The sequence below is a fragment of the Cryptomeria japonica genome, chromosome 9 (genome assembly GCF_030272615.1).
Source record: "Cryptomeria japonica chromosome 9, Sugi_1.0, whole genome shotgun sequence".
In the NCBI taxonomy this organism is placed as follows: domain Eukaryota; kingdom Viridiplantae; phylum Streptophyta; class Pinopsida; order Cupressales; family Cupressaceae; genus Cryptomeria; species Cryptomeria japonica.
In genome coordinates, this window is record NC_081413.1 from 537,139,397 (window position 1) to 537,161,738 (window position 22,342).

Below are 22,342 nucleotides of genomic sequence, written 5' to 3' on the forward strand. Positions count from 1 at the left end.
ATAGAATAGAATAACTTTTAAAGTCCGCAAGGCAAAAAAATAGCTATGGGGCAGCCAGCCACACCAATCAATAAGCCAACACCCTTTCAAAGTGATAATGAATTTTGTCCAAATGCAAAATAATATAGTCAAAGGCTCAAACCCATCACTAATGTGATTGTTAGAAGATGTAAAACAAATCTTCTCAGGTCTAATCAAGTTACTGATTCTTGTAGTAAACCTTTGGGAGTTTTTCATCTAATCTGTATCCCATGTATCATGTCTGTGGAGCCAACATATGTTGGCAAATCTGCTTGTATTATTAAGTGGCCTACAAGTGTAAGGCACAGTTTATTATTACAATAAGGTTAGAGCCATTATTGAGTAGGCCTATCCTTTTGCCAAATGCATAAATGATGTATAAACAGAGGCAATACCTCTCTCCATTTCATCCGATTTATTCTAATTCCATTTTGTATACTTTTAGTTGATGTCTTTTAAAACCTCTACATATTGGTGTTCTCTCTTTGCTTGTGGAAATTTTATTTCTATTCAATATGGACATGTTTGTACGATCTAACAAAGATCACCAAGGCAACACCAGCTTAATTATCAATCTGATTCACAGCCAATCTGAAGCCAGATGGAGATAAGAGAAAACACTAGTCATATGATAGAGAAAGAAAAGGACAACACGGGTCCCTACCAGAAGAGGATATCTTCCCAATGGGTCATAAATTGAATGGGGCAATGAATTCTTCCAAGTTTTAAGTAAAGGTTTGGAGGAACCTAACACTATACACCAAGCCAAAAAAGAAAGAGAGCTCCAGATGTAGAATGCAAATGAAAGTAAGAAAATACAAAGCAAAAGCAGAACCTATGAAACAACTGGTATGGTTGATCAATTACAATTCACTGGTGTTATAATGTGTTTGAGTGGAAGAAACCCTAAAAATGTTAAATAAGTTATTCCTCTCAGAATGTTGAAAGTCCCAAAGCCCCAATCAAATAGTTGCTGTTGATAACCGAAATTGAATCCTGAAAATCATCATGAATTAGTTGGCCAATATTACCGAATACACTTCAAAGTTCATGAGACTAATGAACAGTTCAACGCATGATTTTAACCTCATAAAGACAGAAATAGACAAGCTCAACAAGTGGAGTCAGATGCATCATAAAATAGAAGAACCATGCATCGAAAAAAGAAGTTCAATTGATGCTTCTTCCATGTATTTGTGTTGGAGGTAAGAATCCTTTATGCAATATATTGCTCATACTTTAGCATAAATGTACCCCTTGGGGGTCAAGTAAATGCATTCAACAATATTCAAGCAATGCTGAGAGTCAATCCGAGTGAATCTTGAGGTAGGAGGTGACTACAAATCAGAGAGCAGCAGACAAAAATGTTAAACAAGCAAGTAATCTACAAGGCAAGCTTGCAGAGCATTGTAGAGGTGCTACTAAAGGCTCCAATATATTTAAGGCTTAAATTGAGCAACTAACTTGTAAAACTTGCAAGATGAAACTAGACATGAGGAAGCCTAACTTCACTCTTCTGGAAGGTTCTCACATTGGTTTCTCGAGGGCAATTCATTGTGTCTATCTAGTTTTATGTTTGCTTTGATTCTATGCAACTAATTTACCAACGCAAGCACTTAAGAGAGAATCCAACTGATAGTTCAGCTGATTACAAGAATAATACTTGTTTGTAGCAGCATGCAGAAATTGAATTTTGTCTCACATAAGTCAGAACTGTTTGTTGTATCATTGATCTTGTGCTAAAATACTGGTTTGGGTTCAATGGTTCGATTCATGGATTTCGTCAAAAAGTTTTTGGGGGTTGGGTTTGCTTTGGGTTTGTCAATACAAAAATATATACATATTTGCAGCAGTAATTAAGTTCAAAATACACCACCATATTGATAGTCAAATAACATAGCAAAATAGTAAATACACCACCATATTAACAGTCCAATATTTGTCAAACTCGAATGTCATGATATATATTAAACTTCAAGTTAAAAAAAAATAATGTCAAGTGTCAACTATCAGCCGTCGTTGATCATTAATCAAAAAATATCATATGGGTCATTTGTTGGGGTCGATTGGTGACTCCACAACACCCCTAGGAACCTTGCAAGACCAAAATAACTCCAGCATTGTTTGTTGTATCATTGATCTTGTGCTTAATTAATGGTTTGGGTTTGGGTTCAACTGATAGGTTTGGTCAAAAAGTTTTGGGGGTTGGGTTTTTTGGGGTTCGTCAATACAAAAACAAATAAAAATCAGAAATATATACATATTTGCAGCAGTAATTAAGTTCAAAATACACGACCATATTAATAGTCAAATAACATAGCAAAATAGTAAATACACCACCATATTAATAGTCAAATATTAGTCAAACTCAAATGTCATGATATATATTAAACTTTATAGCTAAAAAATAATAATGTCGAGTGTCAAAATCTATTTGTGATACAAATGATCGAATGGAACCAGGACTCCAGAGTGAAAAATGGCAAAATGGTAGGTTTTGTGCCCTGCCAGGAAACATTCACTCTGTTCCATCAGTCGCCACTGGAGCAAATTGTGTTCCTCTTGGCAAACCTAGGGGGAGATCTCTAAAACCAAATCGGCAGGAAGGCTGGCATAGGCGGAGAGTTGACGACTCACATAGTCGTGGGAAGAATTCCCAAAAATGGAACCCTAGAAGAAAAGAGCCCTCATTCCTAAAAAAAGCAATTTGAATTTTTCAAATCAAGATCCAAGGAGAAGATCTGGGCGTTTTGAGAGGGATGATCCCAAGAAGGCTAATCTCAGATGAATCCCAAAAGATCCCCAGGGAAAAGCTTTTGAGCCTGCAGACCATAAACGAAGAGTTATGGTTATTCCAGAAAAGATCCTTAATCCACGTAGAGAACTTCTCAAAGCTCGTGGTTTGTTCATCAATTGGCCAGGCAAGGAGGCCCTGAAAGAAAAGAGTTTGGAATGGATAGTGTTGCAATTTTCCGAACAGGTAAGGGCTAAACCCATAGCTGGAAATTTCTTCCTTTTGGAATGCATTGATAATAGTTTAAAGCAGGAAATATTATATGGAGACCCTTTGTTTTTCAAAGGGTTTTGCTTTTATAAATTAGATTGGGAAGCAAACTTTGATCCATTAAGTCACAAACCAAAAAGATTCCCTCATTGGATTAGACTGAATAACCTCCCATCTGAATATTGGAGTGAAGAAGCCTTGAAAAAGATCCGTGAAAATTTAGGATCCATGGGGAAAAGGCATAGGACCTGCACACACGAAAAGGGGAAAAAATAAGTATCCGAATCAAAATCAGAATCAGGTACAAGTATGTCAATAGGGTATGCTGGTATGGCAGAAAAAAATTGGGGGGCTATACGCATTTGTTAAAAAAAAAAAAAAAAATTATAAATATATATTATATACATATTTGCAACCTAAAAATGGGAATCAAATTCAGAATACTACATATCATGTATATGCTAAACAAAACTGCCATAAATATTACAAATTTGAAATTCAATATACTAATTCAATATCAATTCATGAGGTATTGTGAATTCATTGTTCATTGGTTCAATATTAAAATTATTCAATTAGTAATCAGCATCATATGGGTCACCAAGAAGACTAACATTAGCATCATCATTGACATTATATGATGCAAGTAGATTAGAAGAACCACATACAACCCAATTCATTCACTGTAGAAGTATGTTGGGTATCTAACTCCGCAAAAAGTGAAGAGTGTGTGGCAACTGAAATATCCAAATCAGTTCACTCTAGATCAACAACCTACAACTCCATGCCCACTTCCTCGTACTCGTCATGTTTGTGAGTAAAAAGGTGCAAGTTAAAATGCACTTAGACTAGCTTCCTCGTACTCATCATGTTTGTGAGTAAAAAGGTGCAAGTTAAAATGCACATAAACTAGCTCTTATGCATTACTTGTTGCCAATCGGTTTCATTTCATTGGGTGGATGGAGTATCTACTCCAATTCCACTCAAATGAAAAGGAACTAGCAACCTATGAAGCTAAGTGAGAGTTACAGTAATAAAATTTTATATCAAAATTTAAATTTGAAAGTAATAATTTTATTATTTTTAAAATTATAAACAATTCAAATTTAGACAGTGCAATCAAAATTAAGAAGCTTCCAATAAAATTGAGTGCACGAGTTTGGAGGTTGGTGAAACATGGCCATTGAGGTACCACCAAGCGTGAGCATCCTTCCTATACTTGTAATGAAGAGTAAAATCAATTTGACCATTGGAGCTACAAACTCAATTGTAACTAAATCTTGCCTTTTAAGACCAAAGAAGAGTTTAGTAAGTGGTTTCCTATACCCTTCACTAACGTCTCCACCTTTGTATAGTGGCACTCTCGACAGCATAGCTAGAATCTCATCACTATAAAATTTGGGAGTCAATGCAAATGCAATAAAATGTCGTGGGGTGATCATTTTGTTTTGCCGCTCAACACAAATTGTATGCACCTTTTAAAAGAAAGTACCTTGAGGACCATGCTCTTTTTCATTTACGATTGATTTCATATTCTCAATCATTAAGTTGATGCCATCATACACCTCTCCAAAACATCGCTTATCCATGTCAATAAAACAAATCATACTCATGATGGGCTTGGTGTAACTAAGAAGATATTCCACTCGGTCCTACCAAGTATCATCTAGGATTATATGATTTACATTTGTTGCACTCTCACTATTATGACCAACTTTGGCTAATAATCATGCTAGAATGTTGCTCCTGCACCGTCACAAGTCATCTCAAGACAATTGAGTTCGATGCAAATCAAATCTCAACAACCTATTCAAAAATCAAACATTAAAAACAAAGCAGAAAGTATACTTAAAAGAAAAAAAGTAGTTTAGTAATAACTAAAGTGGCCTAAAATTAAGTAAGTTTTAAAAAATTTAACTGTTTCAATTACCATTAGCAATTCCAATTGTAAGAAAGATCTAGAATTGGCCTACGACATGCGGTGATTTATGATGAACATTTGGATCTCTTTGGCCTCAAAATAGACTTGTTCGATCCAATCTATTTTTCTACCCAACTTTTGTGGCATGAAGTTGAGCAAGTGGACAGCACAAGGTATCCAAAATATACGTGAAAACCATGTCTGAACCAATCTACCCATTGCTCTACAATTCTATGCATTGGCTATTACAACTTCGACAACATTTTGAGGACCCTTCCTAAATGCACTGTATAAGGATGTCAACAATAAATTGTGCATCCTTCACTTGCCTCTCAAAATTCTTGACTTTAAAAAACATTGTCCTTATAGGAGACACCATGATCACAATGATTAACAATCAATTTCTAAAAATGGACACCCATTTTCATTTCCATGGATTCTTAATGGAAGCAAATTAAGTGTCTATATTGTGTACCTCCTTTGCTAGTAAGGTGTTGCACACTTTTTGATAACTCGGCCCTTTGTATTATTGTGGAGCCTCATTTACTTTTCTCAACATATCTTTTCAACATGATTATTGAACAAAATTGAATGCCAAACCATTTGCATAGACATCTTGCTACAATTTGCTCTAAGAAATGCAATCTCTAATAGCCCCTTGATTCTCTTCACATTAGCAGACTCTTGTTTATTCCATCTCAAAAATGGGTGGCTCTCTACTACAACATCAAGGAAGAAACCATGAGATGGAGAAGCGATGAGGCCTCCATGATCCCCTTCCTCTCCTCTAAGGATGCTCTATAGTACAAGCAACTCTTGCATCTACTACCTCTAGCTCTTTAACATATTTTACTATTTGACGGCGCGTCACACCCTTACCATTCTTTTCTATTCATCCTTTGACTCCCATGTTGGAAATGGCATAGAAATGTGCTTTCACCTGATTGTACAAGCTAGTGTTCTTTTGATTGAAGACACTACATATACAAACAAATGTCCCACCACCTCCAGTTTTATATCATTTGTGCATGCCTCCATAAATGTGAACTTGGGTAGGTTTTTGAAGGTGGGTTGACCAATGGAGCTAGTACCAGTTTCCTTTATTCTCTCTACAACAAGTTCGAAAAGCATTATTGAACAATAAAGTCAAACTTTAAAATTTATATGTTATTTAATAGATTTAAAACCAATATATATTATTTTTTATTAAAAATTAGTTTAATTATAATATATTTATTTTTAATTTTAGTTTAAGACTTTTCATTTTAAGTTTGAAGCCTATAAATTAAAAAATAAATATAAGGTTTAAAAATGTTGTATAAGTACAACAGATACAAATTTTTAATTTATAGTTTTATATTATTGTTATAATATAAACTACAAATTAATATATAATATAATTATTTAAATTTTAAAAATATTTTATTTCACTATTTTATAATATTACTTATTAACTTAACTTAACACTAATTTTGAATTCATATACTTATCAATACTATAATTATAAATAATAAATATAAATAATTTAATAAACTACTATATATAATAATAATATTAAAACCATTGGATAAAAGAATGCTTTTAATAACGTCCACGAGTCCAAACAGCCTATGGGACCCACGCGTAGCCAACAAAGAAAAGCATGCAAAGCCCAAAACACTGTGCCTGCTAAACCTCATTTTCCTTCTACATCTTGGATCTTCTACTATGTAACTTGATCAAGAAATCTGCAACTCTTGTTATATTTTCCTCTTCAAACAAATTGCTCAAGTTGTTTACATTTAGCATCTCAATATAGTTGATCCGAATATCCTTATAAGCTGGACACTCCATGATGTAATGCCATTCTGTCTTCACCACTCCTTGAGTGCAATATCTACATCTTCTATCTGCTCACTCCTCTTTAGGTATCATCCATGTTCCAGTTTCGCATCTAAGTTGACATGAGTTGGTTCGAATCTTAGCAATTAGCATTTTTGCTTTCCATTTTATCCGAGCAATTGACAAGATATGTTGCCATATATTATACTCTTTATTATTGAAAGTTTATATTTATAAAATAAATAGCTCCCATGATGCCGAAAAATTCAGCTTCTGTGTGTGCTCCATGCCAAACTTCACAACCTCTTTCTCTCGCAAATCAGAGCTTCATTATCCCATCAAGCCCTCAACGTTTTGGAGGTAATGGTGGTGGTCCCAGTGTGAATGGTATGGGATCTGTATCCACACTTTTGTTGGGGTTGTGCCCTAATTCAACTAGTGTGCCCTCTTTTTCTCCTGAATGTGGCCAATCTTTTTCATCTAAGGTTGCATCCAATGATGTGTGTGCTTCCTCCAACCCTTTTGTAGTCGTTCATGCTTCTGGTGTGGAGACAATCAATGTTGCACAAGGACCTTTAATTAGAGATGTCATAGCCCATGGGGTTGTGAGTTCTAAGGTTAGATTTTTGGCTTAAGATACACAGCCAGCTAAGGGTGGGATGACCTTTAATTTGTTGACAGTCTCTCGGATCTGCTCAAAAAGACCCATCAAGAGAGCCTCTACATCACCATTTTAGTCTATTCTGAGGATCTAAAAAAGGATATCTTCAAAGGGGAGCAGTTCTATATCTCCAATGGCCTAATTGGCCAATTCAATCATTTATGGCCAAAGCTTGCAGATCTGCACAAATGGATCATGGGTGCAAAGAGATAATGTGGAAGTTTACCACTATGCAAAAGGTTTTTTTATTATGATTTTTTTATTGCAAATAGGATCGGAATGCCATCTTCCAAGAACGTTTGTGCTGGGAGTAGAGTCTACTCCTTAAACCCTGGTATCCAAATTTCAACCCCATTAAGGAATCATTTTCAATGAAACTTGTTTCGGTCTGTCTCGCGAACCTCCCACTTCAGTTTTGGTTCAAAGATTACTTCAAAGCTATTGGGGACTCTCTAGCTAACTTCCTCGATATTGACACAGACACCTCTAATTTCATTCACACTACCTTTGCCCACATCCTTGTGGACATGGATATCTCAAGAGACCTTCTAGCAAATATCACTTTCAAGATTGATGATCGTTGCTGGTCTCAGCCTTTGGATAATGAAGGTTTGCCCTTCCGGTGTAGGATATGCTTTGAAATTGGCCACATGGCCAGAAATTGTACCAAACCCAAGACAAAATTTGAGCACTAGTCTTGGTGGACTAATGCCTTTCCTCAACATTATAATGTGGATGTTCTCTCGAAATGCATTGGGAAGAATGTGGTTTCCCCTCGAGATAAGTAGACGGAGTCAATATAGGAAGATGTGATGTTGGAGGGGGCATTTTGCCTTTCAACGTCTGATTCTTCAAAGCTTTTGGCAGCTTCACAATCCCCTTCAAAGATTTCGGCAGCTTTGCAGTGCCCTCCAACAGACACCCACTCCAGGCAAGATATCAACATCTCTATTCCTTCTGGTCCCTTGAACCCTTCAGCAAATGTTGGTACAAGAGATAAGGCTGCCATCAGAAATGATCCAGCTGGACAAAGTATTGGCAGATTGGGAGGGAAGATTCCCCATTCAAAGTAGACCAAAATACGCTGGTCTCTTCTCACACAGAGAATGGATGGACAGCAGTCAAGAGGAAGAAATCCCCTCCTGGTAACCACCTGATGCTGCTTAAATCAGCAGCAAAAGGGGGAACATGTAGAGAGGGTGGAAGCCTCTCAAAGATGGAGCAAATTGAAAGCATAGCAATTTAATTATTGCTGTAACTATTGTAAAAGGATATGTGGACAGCCCAGATTTGTGTTGTTTTTTCTATTACACCCCTTGGATCAAGGGTATGCTTTGATGTACTTTCTCTTATCATTTTATATCAAAAACATCTGTTACAAATAAAATAAAAAAGTTTATATTTATAAATTAATTACTAAACCCTAAATAATAAATAAAAAATTAAACTATTATACTATGTATTTATTACTAGAAATTTATATTTATCAATAAATATAAATTAATCTGTAATACTGCTATTGTATTATACAGTGTTAAAAGTCAAAACTATTAAATTTATAATATACACTTACAATTAAATTATAAATCTATTAAAATAATGAAAAGAGATTTTACATGGTGACAAGTTGGGGGTGGAAGATTCTGGACTGATTGAGAGTGAAGGAGCAACAGTCGCATATTGTTATGCTTCAGAATAACATCCAAATAAGGTTTTCCCTATGTTCCCCGAGGATACATTCCTAGTATTTTTTGACACATCCCCATACTGAGGACATTCCAAAGACACGAGAACGCCTCAATTTGTTTTGGGCAAAAAACCCGAATGGACAATTGGTTGTCCCCAAGACAACTGAGGACATCAATGACATTCCCTGACCATCCCAAGAACAGCCAACCATCCCCTTGCAAATACATTATTTTTTTTTAAAAAGGCCCAAAATGAATTAAAAAATATTTTATTGTTCTTTTGTGGATCCCCACATCACTCTCAGCCCTAAATCAGAGATTTTGGTCTGCAAAACAATAGATTTTCAAGCTCCTTTATGGTGTGTGATAGTCACATGTTAGGATTAAATTTTTAAGATTTGAAATCAGTTTTCAGCCATTGCAGTTGGCAAAATAACAGGGTTTCAAAAGAAAATCAAGCAAAACAATACCTAAAATTTCAAGCTCCATTTGTACCTCTCACGGTGGTGTTTCAGTCCAAAAGTTTTTAGTTGTTTTCGCAGTCACAGAATTGCAGGTTTACAACATATAACGGGAAAAATTTCAGTCTCATTGAGGTAGCCTACTTTCCAATCTCAATACAAAGTCAGGAACATGTTGCTTGTGCCAACTGCTACAATCCTAAGAAAAGGGAAATAGGCTCATTAATTGCACAAGTTCTTTGCAAGCTCGGGGGTAGCAGCATATTTTCTAGTTGGAACTTAAAGCCTTTGGGCATTTTGTTGTAAATGTTGTGTATTAAATATCTATAATGTATATAATAAATGCCTTATCAATGTTATCATATGACTACTTGAAATTTCCCTATATTTCTAAAATTCCCTTCTTTTAGTAGTCATTCCCTTGCTGTCCCTTGTCATCCCCTAGAATGGCCTCCAGATTATTTGTCCCCAAAACATGCCACCCCATTCCCTACCATCCCAGTCCCAGAAACTTGGTGGAACACAAAAAATTTATTTTTTATTGTTCAGTTTTAACATTTAAGTTTTGACTTTTCATTCTATTATCAAGGGTAGAGGAGCAGTGAAACATTGAAATCAAAACATAATGCTTTTTTAAACAAAATCAGCTAGGTTTTAACTTTTTATCCATCCAAAAAAGGGAAGATTAGCCCACAAAATTGTGCCCAACTTCCGAATCACATTGGAATATGCCTGGAAATGCCACACATCAACATTAGATTCACTTAAGTTCAGCCAGTGGGTTGCAAAAATGTTTTTTCCTCTAAAGTGGTGAACTATGTTTGATTCCATAGGGATTCTATGTAGTATCCAATTCTGGGATGTACTATACCCAAAATTGGCAGGGAAATTGGTGATTCAGCAACTTCGGAAAAAAACACAAAAAAAAAGGCAAAGAGCTGCAAGCTTCTTATGTTTTAAATTTCGCTTTTCTAGGCAGGTGTGGCTGGGCATCTTAACAATTTCCTGCCATTTCCTTAACATTTTCTAAGGGATGCTGGGATTAGGGGATGGTCTAGGGACAATTCCAAAGCATCCCTAAAATGTCCAAAATACAAGAACACCGAAAAAAGTCCCAAGAACACATCCCTAGGGAACATAGATTATTACTAATACAACATTTAATATTGTAATTCAATGGTGATTCTATTTTACTTAACATTAAAACTGTAAATTTGGTAATTAAATGGTGACTTATACTTAGTGACTAGGCACCCTCCTTTAGCATCATGAGTATTATGTTTGAAGCTAACATCCATAATCCTAAGTCATTTTTGTTATCCTGATGATGGATCATGGAGAGTCATCCAAAACATTGATACAAAATCTTCTACCCAGTTTTTTTTCCAAAAACTTTCTACCCATGACATGGATTATGCAGCTTTATGTTCTTAATCTTAAGCACAATACAGAACTCGCTGAAAATATATTTCATCGCTATACATGGGCTGACAAAAGAGAGTCTACTGAGAAGACCTTGGGAAGAAAACTAGCCAGTGCCTTGCTCTTGAAATCTTACCTTCAAGGAGGCAAGCTCACACAAGCCCTTTTCAACAGCAAGCATGCTCTCAACATTTCCTTCCCCAGTTAAATCATTCAGATCACGTACAACTTTACTCTTCTTCTCAGGTTCATCATTTCCTGTGCAAGCGGATAGGGGCTAAATATTTGAACTTTTTAATATGATCTCAATTACAGCTATCCCAATAATAACTTAACTCAGAAAGGCTTCCATTTTCTGGATTTAAATGTCTACCATTTTCTGATTGTCGACTCTGCTTCCGAGGATCATCTTTCGCTTTCTGACCAGCAGAGATAACCACCTCAAGTGGAAGAGGAGCTAAAGATGACCAATGTTCATGCTTCGGTCCAGCTATCTCTGCATGAATTCCTGTAAAAAACAGAAACTGTAAATTATTTTGTGCTAGTAGAATAATTATTTGACTACATCAAACCTAAGTCCAGAAACTTTACATGCCTAGTATTATAATGTCAACTATAGCACACATAGGATACGTCCAAAGCTTAAGCCATGCCTAAAATAATTCAACAACATTCTGCCATTCAAAAGACAGATTAGAAACTGTTGTTATAGTACAATTCAATAATAACAGGAAAGCTGATAGCTTCCCCTCAATAACCAAGCATGAGCCAAGAAAGATTAGATCTAGGAAAAAGAAATTAGAATCCATCTGAAGAAATAAAAACTGCCTGTGAATCAACAGGTAAATATGTCTGTGTTCTTTATTTGTAAATTGGTGAGGAACATCTCCATTTCCATTCTAGAGTAGTAATCACACTGAAAAGAAGTGGGTCTTCACCTCAAATTAGACAATCAGCAATCAAGCGCGAGAAACAAGAACATTGACTTCTCGTCAATAGATTGAAGCCCTTGAAATGGTCCCTCATTTAAATAGGAACTTATCAAGATCTAGAACAAAGTAATATGCTGCACTATAGATCAAGGCATCAATAAAAATCAACAAGAATATTACCTACTTGATAAATCCTGTCATCAACATACTCTCCAATTGTTGTACTCATATACCCAGAAAATTAAATGATTCTGCTACAGTAAATCATACTGGACTAAATGAAACAAGAACAAGGACAGGTACAAAAGAGAAAATATAGTGCGCAAAGATCATGTGTATGAGCCATTGAACAGTGTCTACTATTTTCTAGAAGAGTCCATTAAGATCATGTGTATGAGCCATTGAACAATGCCTACAGAATGCTATAATGAAGACATTTACACATACTACAGTGGAGTCCAGAGCAAGTCAAGCTATGTAGTCAGGCTGACCACAGAACAGATTCATACTGAGAGGGGCATGACACAATTTATCATGGTGGAAAACCCAAATCGAGATTAACAATAAGGAGGTCAGCTGAGCTAATTCACATGGTCAATGTATATTAGCAACTCTATCTGATTGTAAGATGCTGCATTTCTCATGCACAGGTCTAAAAGGATGGCAATCAGGAAGCTGTGTATATGTGTGTATGTATGTATATATGTATATGTGTATGTGTATGCATATATAGATGTGTGTATATACACCAAAGAAACGGGACTCAGACTCGGCTTGGACTCGGGACTCGGAGTCAGACTCGACTGGACTCGGGAAAGTGAAAAACTCAAGAAATTTAGAGATTTTTAAAAATTTAAAATTTGTTTCAAGCACCCTTTATTGAATACACCTTAACGACACAATAACATCATCAAACTCGGCTCATTTGATTACATACACAAGTATACATCAATCACATAAGCATAAACGCAAATTGTTGCTGAAGGAAATAACAAACATAGATATATAAATATTGTCAAATGTATACAATATTACAAAACTCATGGAATAAAAAATCCATGTCATCATATGATCATCATCAAGTGTTTCATACAAATACCAAAGGTAAATACAACTACAAGCCTATGGCTCAGAGGAGCCTGCATGGCAGCACCCTCCGGCCCCGGCCCCCTGCGAAGGCATCTAAGGTAGGTCCGGATTGATTCGACAGCCATAGCTGCTCCCTGTGACACCATGCCATGCTCACCAACATTAGGAACATCCGTGTCACTATCTGCCTCTGAATCTCCTGTCTATGCTCGTGCTCTTTGCTCCTCCTCTGCCATGGCTACAATCTTAGCCTTTATATCTACCTGGTCGATCCAATCAATGTCAGACTCGAAGATTAAATTTTCCCTACTTCTATCGATGTAGTTTCCCCCCATATTTTTCGACGGGGGTTTGGGGGCAGCACCCCTTGTGTGCTCCCTATCGCGATACAGGACGGGGTCAGGTGTTATTTTTCTATTGGCTGACATGTTGTAACCCTAATTTTTCTCATTCTCAAGCAGAGGTTGTAGTGAACAAAGACGAGACCATTCATTTTACAAAAACTTTTTAAAATGTTTTTTTTTTGTCATTTTACTTAACCCAGGCAGTAGCCGAGTTTGGGGCTCGGGACTTGCCGAGTCTGGCGAGTTTGAGCCGAACTCGCTAGACTCGGACGAGTCCGAGTCCCAGAGACTCCCCGAGCATGACTCGGACTCGGACTCGCCGAGTTTAGGCGATTCCCGTTTCTTTGATATACACACACATATAGATATCTATATATATACATATATAGAGACATGTACACACATATAGATATCTATATATATACATATATAGAGACATGTATATATATACACATATTTAGATATGTACACATGCACATGCGCACACGCGCACATACACACACACATTGGTTGTGAGAAGCTATAGGAGGGGTCAGGAGATCTCTGGTGTATAACATGATAAGTCATCCTCCATTGTTTTCCTTCCTTCTGCTTTTTCATTCAGATTTGTCCCATTTTTTTCCCTTTGTTTGGCTGTGTTTTCTTTTTGTTTTAATTTTTGTGTATTGAAAGAGGTACGTTTTTTATTTTTGCTATGTCTTTTGTTTGTTAACTTCATGTTAGTTCAAAATGCTCACTCTTCCCCACATTCTCTCCCTGTTGCATGTAACTGATCTAGGACATAACTCCCAATGTGTGTACTCCTATAAGGGTTCAATCATAAGGAACTGAATTTGTGTGCAAACTAATGGATAAACCAGTCAAACACAAATGCAAAAAGATAGCTTCCAGAACGAGCAACCCTTTCTGACTACCTTGGCTCCTGAATGAGATGCTTTTATTTCTTAAAAAAGAGGAAAAAGTTAAAACCTTTTGGAATCTTTGTGTGTTTTAGCCCCAAAGCTCTGCCTACAAGGAATTTTTTTGATAGTTGGTTGGCCTCCAAATGGGGAAAAAATATGGGTTTATATATAACATTTTGCCCTATACTTCAGAAAGGACTTTTTTTGTTTCTCTCAAGAATAACAGTATGCAGAAGAAATTAAATTTTAAAGATTTGGGCACGTTGAACAGTCATTTTTTATAGCATGTGCCTGGGATCTTGTTATAAACCGCAAGGATATTGTTTTAAAAATCATCTTCTAGATAAGATGAGATTTGTGATTTTCCACTGGTTTTTGCTTCCACGTGTTCTTAAGCCTCTAGGAGAAGTTAATAAAAGGGAAGATGTCATGAATTAACAGTTTTTTATTTTTTAAGGCTAACATAAGTCGAACTTCATAGTGGTTCCATTACATGATTCTCTTTATGCTTGTAAAATCAGTGATTTGAGAGGGCTTAATGCATGTTTTATATAAAATAATGGCCTTCTGAAAATGGATTGTCCTATTTAGTCTTTTAGATAAAAGCTCAAAAGAAATAGGAAATTTTACTGGTTTTGGTATTGTTGATAATTTTGCTTATTGTACAATGGATATAGATTGTAGTTCCACAATTGTTGAGGAATCTGACAAGTTGCCTCCCAAGAATGTTGTTGAAACTCAACAAGAGTAATTCCAATTCAGGCTGATAATGTTAAGCACCATAATCATATAATGTTGATAAATCATTAATGAATCAAACCCTCTTTCTCAAATTGCTGATTTGAATGACAAAAATAATAGAAATTTTTTAATTTTACTATAATTTATTATTTAATCCTATTTTAGAAAGGGGACATTGTAGTCCACCCCACCCAAGATTGCTTGTGCTCAAGCAATGTCAGTTTTAATCTTGTTAACTGAATTTGTTGCCAATATGAAGGATCTTAAATCAACCCTTGGAGATTTGTAATCCTTAGTTCATCCTTGTAATTAGCTTCTGCTGGGATACTCTGATATAACTTATGAATTGAAGATTCTGCACTAATGATGTTTCTTTTAATATCTTGGTTATAATCAATTATATACTACCATGACTTCCTTTAAGTGTTGTTAAAGTATTTGTCACACAGTCAATAAAATCTTAATAAGTTTGACATAATCGCCTAAAGTGGTAGTCCAATTTACTGTCTAGTATTCTTTGGGTTTGTGAACATGTACTTCCCAATAGCTCTTAGTAATAAAACCAAGAGTTGGAAACTGGCAAGGTCCATAAGTTTTCCCTCATCCTTAGAGAGGAAGAACAAAATGTCACCAATCTGAAAATCAATTTCTCCTTTCGCATCACTTGTTTATCCCATGCATTATATGGCCTTGACTTTTCATAATTTAGGACATGACTGTCTTCATACTCATAAGAGCTATCTTTCCTTGGCATTACTGTCACACAAAAAAATGAACTCGTGCTTCAAAATTGAGTATGGCAGGGAGTTCTGTCACTGTCCTCTAACTAACATTTCTTTTTATGTTTGTCTTCTTCATGGGGACCTTTAATTTTCATATCCCGTTTCAACAGTCACATGACTGTATCCTCTCTTTTAATTGTCACTGACTGTCAAATGGTATGTTTAGAACCTTCTAAGACTGCTTATTAACCTCTTTGCCCACTTACTGTATCTTCTTGATAACGAAGTCTAGGGTTGGTGAGTCTTTGGACAAGCACATCAATGAGTCAAATTCTCAACAACTATAGCAACGTATCATAATCGTTGGATAGGATTCTTTGACACCTTTTAAGACCTCATTTAAATTCCAATCTCTGCAATTTCAAAAGATCTGCATCATGGTTTGTATAGGTTTTAAAACTTATGCACTTTGGTGAGGAAGGTTGTATGGGCAAGAACAAATTTGTCTGCACTGTCCTAGGTTGAGTTGTATGCTGATGGTAGAACTTATGATTAGAACTCTGCTTCTGATTCAAAAATGGAGGAATTTATCAGTACTTGTAATAATGATGCATGTTCGCATCTTTATGGTAATTGTCAAATTTATTTTATTTATTTTTTTGGGCAGGGGGGCCTCAAGTTTGTACAAGGATCTATGTCCTCTTGTCATGGGTGTGCCCTAGAGGATTGTACCGTCATTATAGACTGCTCCTTCCATGATTTTATGACTATTGTCCTCTTGCCATTGTTTGTCATGAATATATTGTGAATAGCTAGTATTATCTTTGTTTGACAACATTCTCAACATATTTCCTTTCACATATAATCAATGTTCCACAGAGTTTCCTAACGATGGGATGGGGGGATGCGGGAACGGGTTTCAGGGATTGGGGGACCAAGGGCCTCATTTTGGGAACGGTGAGGGGACGGCGGAGCGGTGGTGGGGGGATGGTGCTGATATAAAAATAGAGGTGCATTGAAATCCTCAAGGCAAAATCTGCAATATAACATCTTTGTGAGTGCCCCATGAAAGGCCAACTAGTTTTCACAAAGTTAAAGGTTGCAATTAGTATGTAATGGCATGTGTCATATAGCAAGCAATCCATTGGCATCCCCGGCATAGGTGGCAGAAGTGGTGGTGCTACGGGGGGATGTTTCCCCCAAGTCCCCAAGTCTTGAAAACATCTCCCTACAAGGACGTGGGTTTTTTTGGGGGGGACGAGTCCCCATGGAACACCGCATTTCACTAGACAAGAATGGCCAAATCCACCTAAATGTGCCATTGGAGCCCATACTATTCCAAAGGGCAGAAAAAACTCAAAATATAATGAGAATTAGTACGCAACTTACTATACTCATCAAGAGATCCTAAACTAAGCATTTTCATAATTGTTAAGCATAAAGTATGTTAGCCGCATTATTGTATACGGGAATAAGACTAGTTAATTAAGTCGTAATTGGGTTTGTTAGTTGGCAGCCGAGGGGTGGTAGTTGCGGTGCGATGGTTGGCACTCGCACCCCCTCGGTATCTTTATATACTTCAGAATGTAACTTGCAACACACGAATTATGAATGGAATAACATATCTGATACTTGTCTGATATCTATGGCATTATTCTGCATTACGTACTTTATGCTTTAAGTATTCACCCGAGAGGGTAAACATTTGGCGTCGTTGTCGAGGACCGAACCCGGGTCACCCGCACCCGCACAAGCGCGCACACGACGCACAGCATCGCTGGCACAACAAGCTCGCCTGGAGGAGACTGCCCAGGAAGAGCGACGCCAACAAATCCTGCAACAGTACGAAGACAGCAACCGACGGGAAGCGGAACGGGATGGCGCCAGGCCAGGAGGGAATTGAAACTTGAACTTTATATATTTAAATAGAAGTGTCATCGACACAAGATTGTATCCGACAAATGAATTAATAAAGACGTAATTTTGTTTATGTATTGCGAAGTATGGAAATGTATGGCAATTAATGCCCAACCTTTTGAATAAAGATAGAAATAAGAAAGCAGAAATGGACGAGAGGGAGGCCGCACAGAGGGCCTTGATTCTGGAGCAACATGTAGAACGTAGACGGAGGCTGAGGCAACTTGCCGAAGGATGACCTGCCGAAGGGTGGCCCGAGGGGAACCAAGGAGGTGTCACGGAGGGTGCAGAAGCCGATGGAAATTTCTACGCGTCGCCAAAGCATCGTAGGATGCGGAGCCACGAAGAGTTTCTGGAAGAAACAAGGTTACGGCGAAATCTAGTCGAAGAGACTCAGGATCAGTTTAGAAACTTATCCCTTACACCACGGAGTGAAGATCACCAACGGGAACCAGGAGTGGGCACGGGTGAGAGCGAAGGGGAGGGCAACCGTACAGGTGTAGGTGCCACACACGACGAGCAAAACACCGTACCTCCAGTCGCCCACGCAGGACACACCACCGGCACCACCAGAGGAAGCAGCGCAGGGTCACAGACACAGGCACAGCCGCCCCCAAGAAGACGACCCAGGATGGCGAGTAAACAAAAATTGCCAAAGTTCACAGGGGACGGCAAGGAAGACACCTTACGGCACTGCCGTAAATGTGAAACCATTTGGTCCGCCAACGGAGTGACAAACCAAGATGACTGGGTACAGCAGTTCCCAGCCACGTTACGTGGAGTTGCCATAGATTGGTACTCCGATGTGGACAAGCAAAAAGTGGCCACGTGGGCCAATCTACAGAAGGAATTCACGGAGGAGTTTCGGTTGCTCCGTGATGACAATGAAATTGTAACGGAGATATACAGTACCAAACAAGGTACCAAGGAGACAGTACGGGCATACAGCAGGAGGCTGAAGGAATTGCTGGGTAAAATGGAAAGCCAACCAGCAGAGGGATTGAAGAAACGATGGTTCGTTGAAGGATTGAAATCCTCCCTACGAAAAAAGATGAAAATTGTACCCCCGACGTCATATGACAACGCCTATAATAGGGCGATGGACCTCGAGAGCGAATACAAAACATCAAAGAAGAAGAAAAGTAATAAATATTCATCTGACAATGATGAAGACTCTGACGGGGAAAGCAGCAGCAGTGGCGAATCGAGTAAAAAGGTGCATGCTCTCCAAAAGGACATGGAACGAATGCTGAAAGAATTCAAAGCCATGAAGGGGAGTACAAGTAAGACTGAAGAAAACGACGTGTGGTGTACCGACTGTAGGAGTGACGGACACACCAAGGGGTCCTGCCCCAAGAAGGCTTTCTGCGACATTTGTCAGATTGCGGGACATTTGACAAAGGAATGTCCCTACAATATGAAAACCAGGAGCCAACAAGTTCTCTTCACGCAAGAGCAGCCGGTCGTCGAAACTTCGCAAACCGCCAACAATAGTGCATCATCTGGCGGATACCGGAACAACCGGCGAGGGGGGAAAACCAATAATAATAATAGGAGCCGGATCCAATATGATGCAAAGGGACGGCCAATGATCCAGTGCCGAGCCTGCAATCAATGGGGCCACTTTGCCAAGGAATGCACCTCAGAAGAAACTCCACAAAAACTATGCAAATGGTGCGGGCCTGGAGACCACGATGATGGAACTTGCCCAAAGTCAGGAGTGAACCTGCTCAACATTGACAGGACGGAGGAACGGGTATTGGCAATCACATGGTCACAGGCAAAGAAGGCCACATACCCGGACCCTCGCACGGAGAAGCAGCGGGCGCTGGAGGCCAAGGCTGAAGTGGCGAAGGAAATGTTGGCACAAGGGAGCATCCAGGAAGTGGTAAGTACTTCCTACTCTAAGGCGGAGGAAAATATCCTGAAGCAAATGTTGCAGATTGAAGTACCTGTGAAGATGAAGGACCTCCTGGAAATGATGCCGCAATTACGTACGGCACTCCTACGTATGGTGCAAGTAACTCCGCACAGTCAGGCGACCCGGAATACAGATGTTTCCGGCAAAACACCTACAGACCCATTGGTCCTGACACTATACAGTGGCCGGCACCCGACGGTGGTAGAAATGGGAATACTTGGCACCATTTTGACTAACACTATTGTTGACGACAGATCGGGAGTGAATGTGCTTCTGGAAGAAACCTGGAAGCAGCTTGGCAAGCCGACACTATGGCCGTCAACCTTCAACTTAGTGGGAGCGGATCAACATGGTATCCAACCCCTTGGAACGCTCATGGCGCAACAAGTGACCATCGGGACACAACCATTTGTCCTCGACTTCGTGGTGATTCCGCTCGCCAAGAAAGGATACGACGCCATTCTGGGCAGAGGGTGGTTGGTGGCAGCCAAAGTGAATCACAACTGGAAGCGTAACACGTTGTCAATGGAGAAAGCCGGGCGAAAATTTATAATCGACCTGAAAACACAACTCGTGAGTGAATAACTCGCGTTAGAATCGGAATCAGACGGCGAGGGCGGAGTTGACAGAGGAAAGTACGGAAGGGAACCGAACGAAGAAGGCATCCTGGGAATCCAAGGATGTTCTGAGGACGAGACCGATTCCCTTAATGGGCTCTTCCACTGGCAAATGGAGGACGACGAGCTGCTGTATGGGTGCAACATGTTGCAGGTTGACAAGGAACCGAACGAAAACGAATTTCCGCCAGTGTACGGGGAATACACCGAAGGGGATGCCCCGGTCAACGAAGTACCAACGCACAGGTTTGACATGACGAAACCAATCCGGTACAAAGATTCCGTAAAACCTACAAACCTCGGCACGGAAGCAAAGCCAAGGAACATCCTGGTTGGCGACGATTGGAATCCAGTCCTGAAAGCTGCCGCGTTTAAAATATTCATGGAATACAAGGATGTATTCGCTTGGACGTATAAGGACCTCAAAGGGGTGCCGCCAGAACTGTGCGTACACCAAATTTTACTCGTACCTGGGGCCGTACCTGTACGGAAGAGGCCATACAAAATGAATAAAAACTATGCAGCGAGAGTGAATGATGAAATTGAACGTATGCTCGAAGTCAGGATTATTTTTAAAGTGCAGACCAGCGGGTGGGTGTCGCCCATAGTGATATCCCATAAAAAGGAGGCAAACCAGATCCGAATCTACGTGGATTTCAGATGCCTTAACGTGATCACCATTAAAGACCCGTTTCCAATACCATTTACGGATAGCATCTTGGAAGAAGTGGCCGGTCATGAAATTTATTCATTTATGGATGGATTTTCTGGGTATAACCAGATATCCATTGCCGAAGAGGACAAATTAAAAACCACCTTCATAGTGGAGGATGGCGTGTACGCGTATAATTGAATGTTGTTCGGATTATGCAACGCACCAGCGACATTTCAACGGATAATCCTTCACATATTTGAAAAGATGTCAGTAGGGAACTTCAGGGCGTTCCTTGACGACTGGTCCATCTACAGTAACCAAGATACACATCTGGCTGCACTTGGCGAATGCATGGAGAGATGCAGGCGAGCCCGCCTAGCACTCAATCCCACAAAATGCAGATTCATGGTGCCTCAAGGGAAGTTGTTAGGACACATAGTGTGTAAGGCTGGACTCAAGACTGACCCAGACAAGATTCGGGTGATAGTGGAAATGGAGGCACCAACAGATGTCACGGGAGTCAAATCCTTCCTAGGACACATAGGGTATCACAGGTGATTTATCAAAAATTTTGCTCAAGTATCCTGCCCTCTGGACAAGCTGACAAGGAAAGGTGAACGATATACATGGGGAACGGCTCAGGAAGAGGCCTTCCAAGAACTAAAGTCACGGTTGGTGGGTGCGCCAATCCTAACATATCCTGACTGGGACAAAGAGTTCCACGTACACGTTGACGCATCTAATTTTGCCATAGGGGCCACACTGGCGCAGGTTGGCAACCACGGGCTAGATCACCCGGTCTACTTTGCAAGCAGACTCCTGTCAAAGGCAGAGAAAAATTATAGCACCACAGAAAGGGAAGTGCCCTCGGGATGGTGTACTCAGTCCAGAAATTTCAACATTACTTGCTGGCCACCCCGTTCACATTTTATGTGGACCACCAGGCATTAATGTACCCGGTAAACAAGCCAATTATCCAAGGACGAATCAGCCGATGGCTACTATTGCTGCAGGAATTTACATTTAACATTATCGTAAGACCTGGGAAGAGTCATGTGATAGCTGACCAACTGTCGAGAATCCAGTCAAGAGAACCAGCTGAAGGAGTGAATGAAGATTTTCCAGACGCTCACTTATTTCGCATCACGGTTCTCCCCGCCTGGTACGCAAGCGTGGGAGAATACTTGTCGACATCACGGTTTCCGAGGGAGATGCCACCAGGAGAAAGAAGGAAACTGGTACTGAGGAGCAGGACATTCCAACTCATTAATGGCCTCTTGTATAAAATGGGACCCGACCAGATCCTACGGCGATGCATCCTAGAAGAGGAAATTCAGGGTGTCCTAAGGGAAGCACATGAAGGGCCCGCAGGTGGACACATGGGGCCCGACACCGCGGCGAGGAAAGTTCTGTTGGCAGGACTGTGGTGGCCGACACTACATAATGACACCAGAGAGTGGGTGACGAGCTGTGATACATGCCAACGGGCCGGACGGCCATTAA

The 22,342-nt window shown here is 39.3% G+C and overlaps 1 protein-coding gene across 2 annotated transcripts in view; it reads right to left on the reverse strand.

Moving 5' to 3' along the window:
* The window catches only part of LOC131077102 (coiled-coil domain-containing protein SCD2), a 114,328-nt gene that overhangs the window by 29,575 nt on the left and 62,411 nt on the right, over window positions 1-22,342 (reverse strand). Inside the window, exons 11-13 of one of the 2 annotated variants that reach the window (XR_009113544.2) lie at window positions 11,373-11,507; window positions 11,136-11,257; window positions 3,159-3,273 (exon numbers count right to left, since the gene is read on the reverse strand). Coding sequence is in view for 1 of the 2 variants with exons in the window: in XM_058014532.2 (XP_057870515.2) it covers window positions 11,136-11,257; window positions 11,373-11,507 (257 nt within the window). In the remaining variant the exon portion in view is untranslated. The remainder of the gene's footprint in view (window positions 1-3,158; window positions 3,274-11,135; window positions 11,258-11,372; window positions 11,508-22,342) is intronic. The other variant, XM_058014532.2, reaches the window with a different exon arrangement.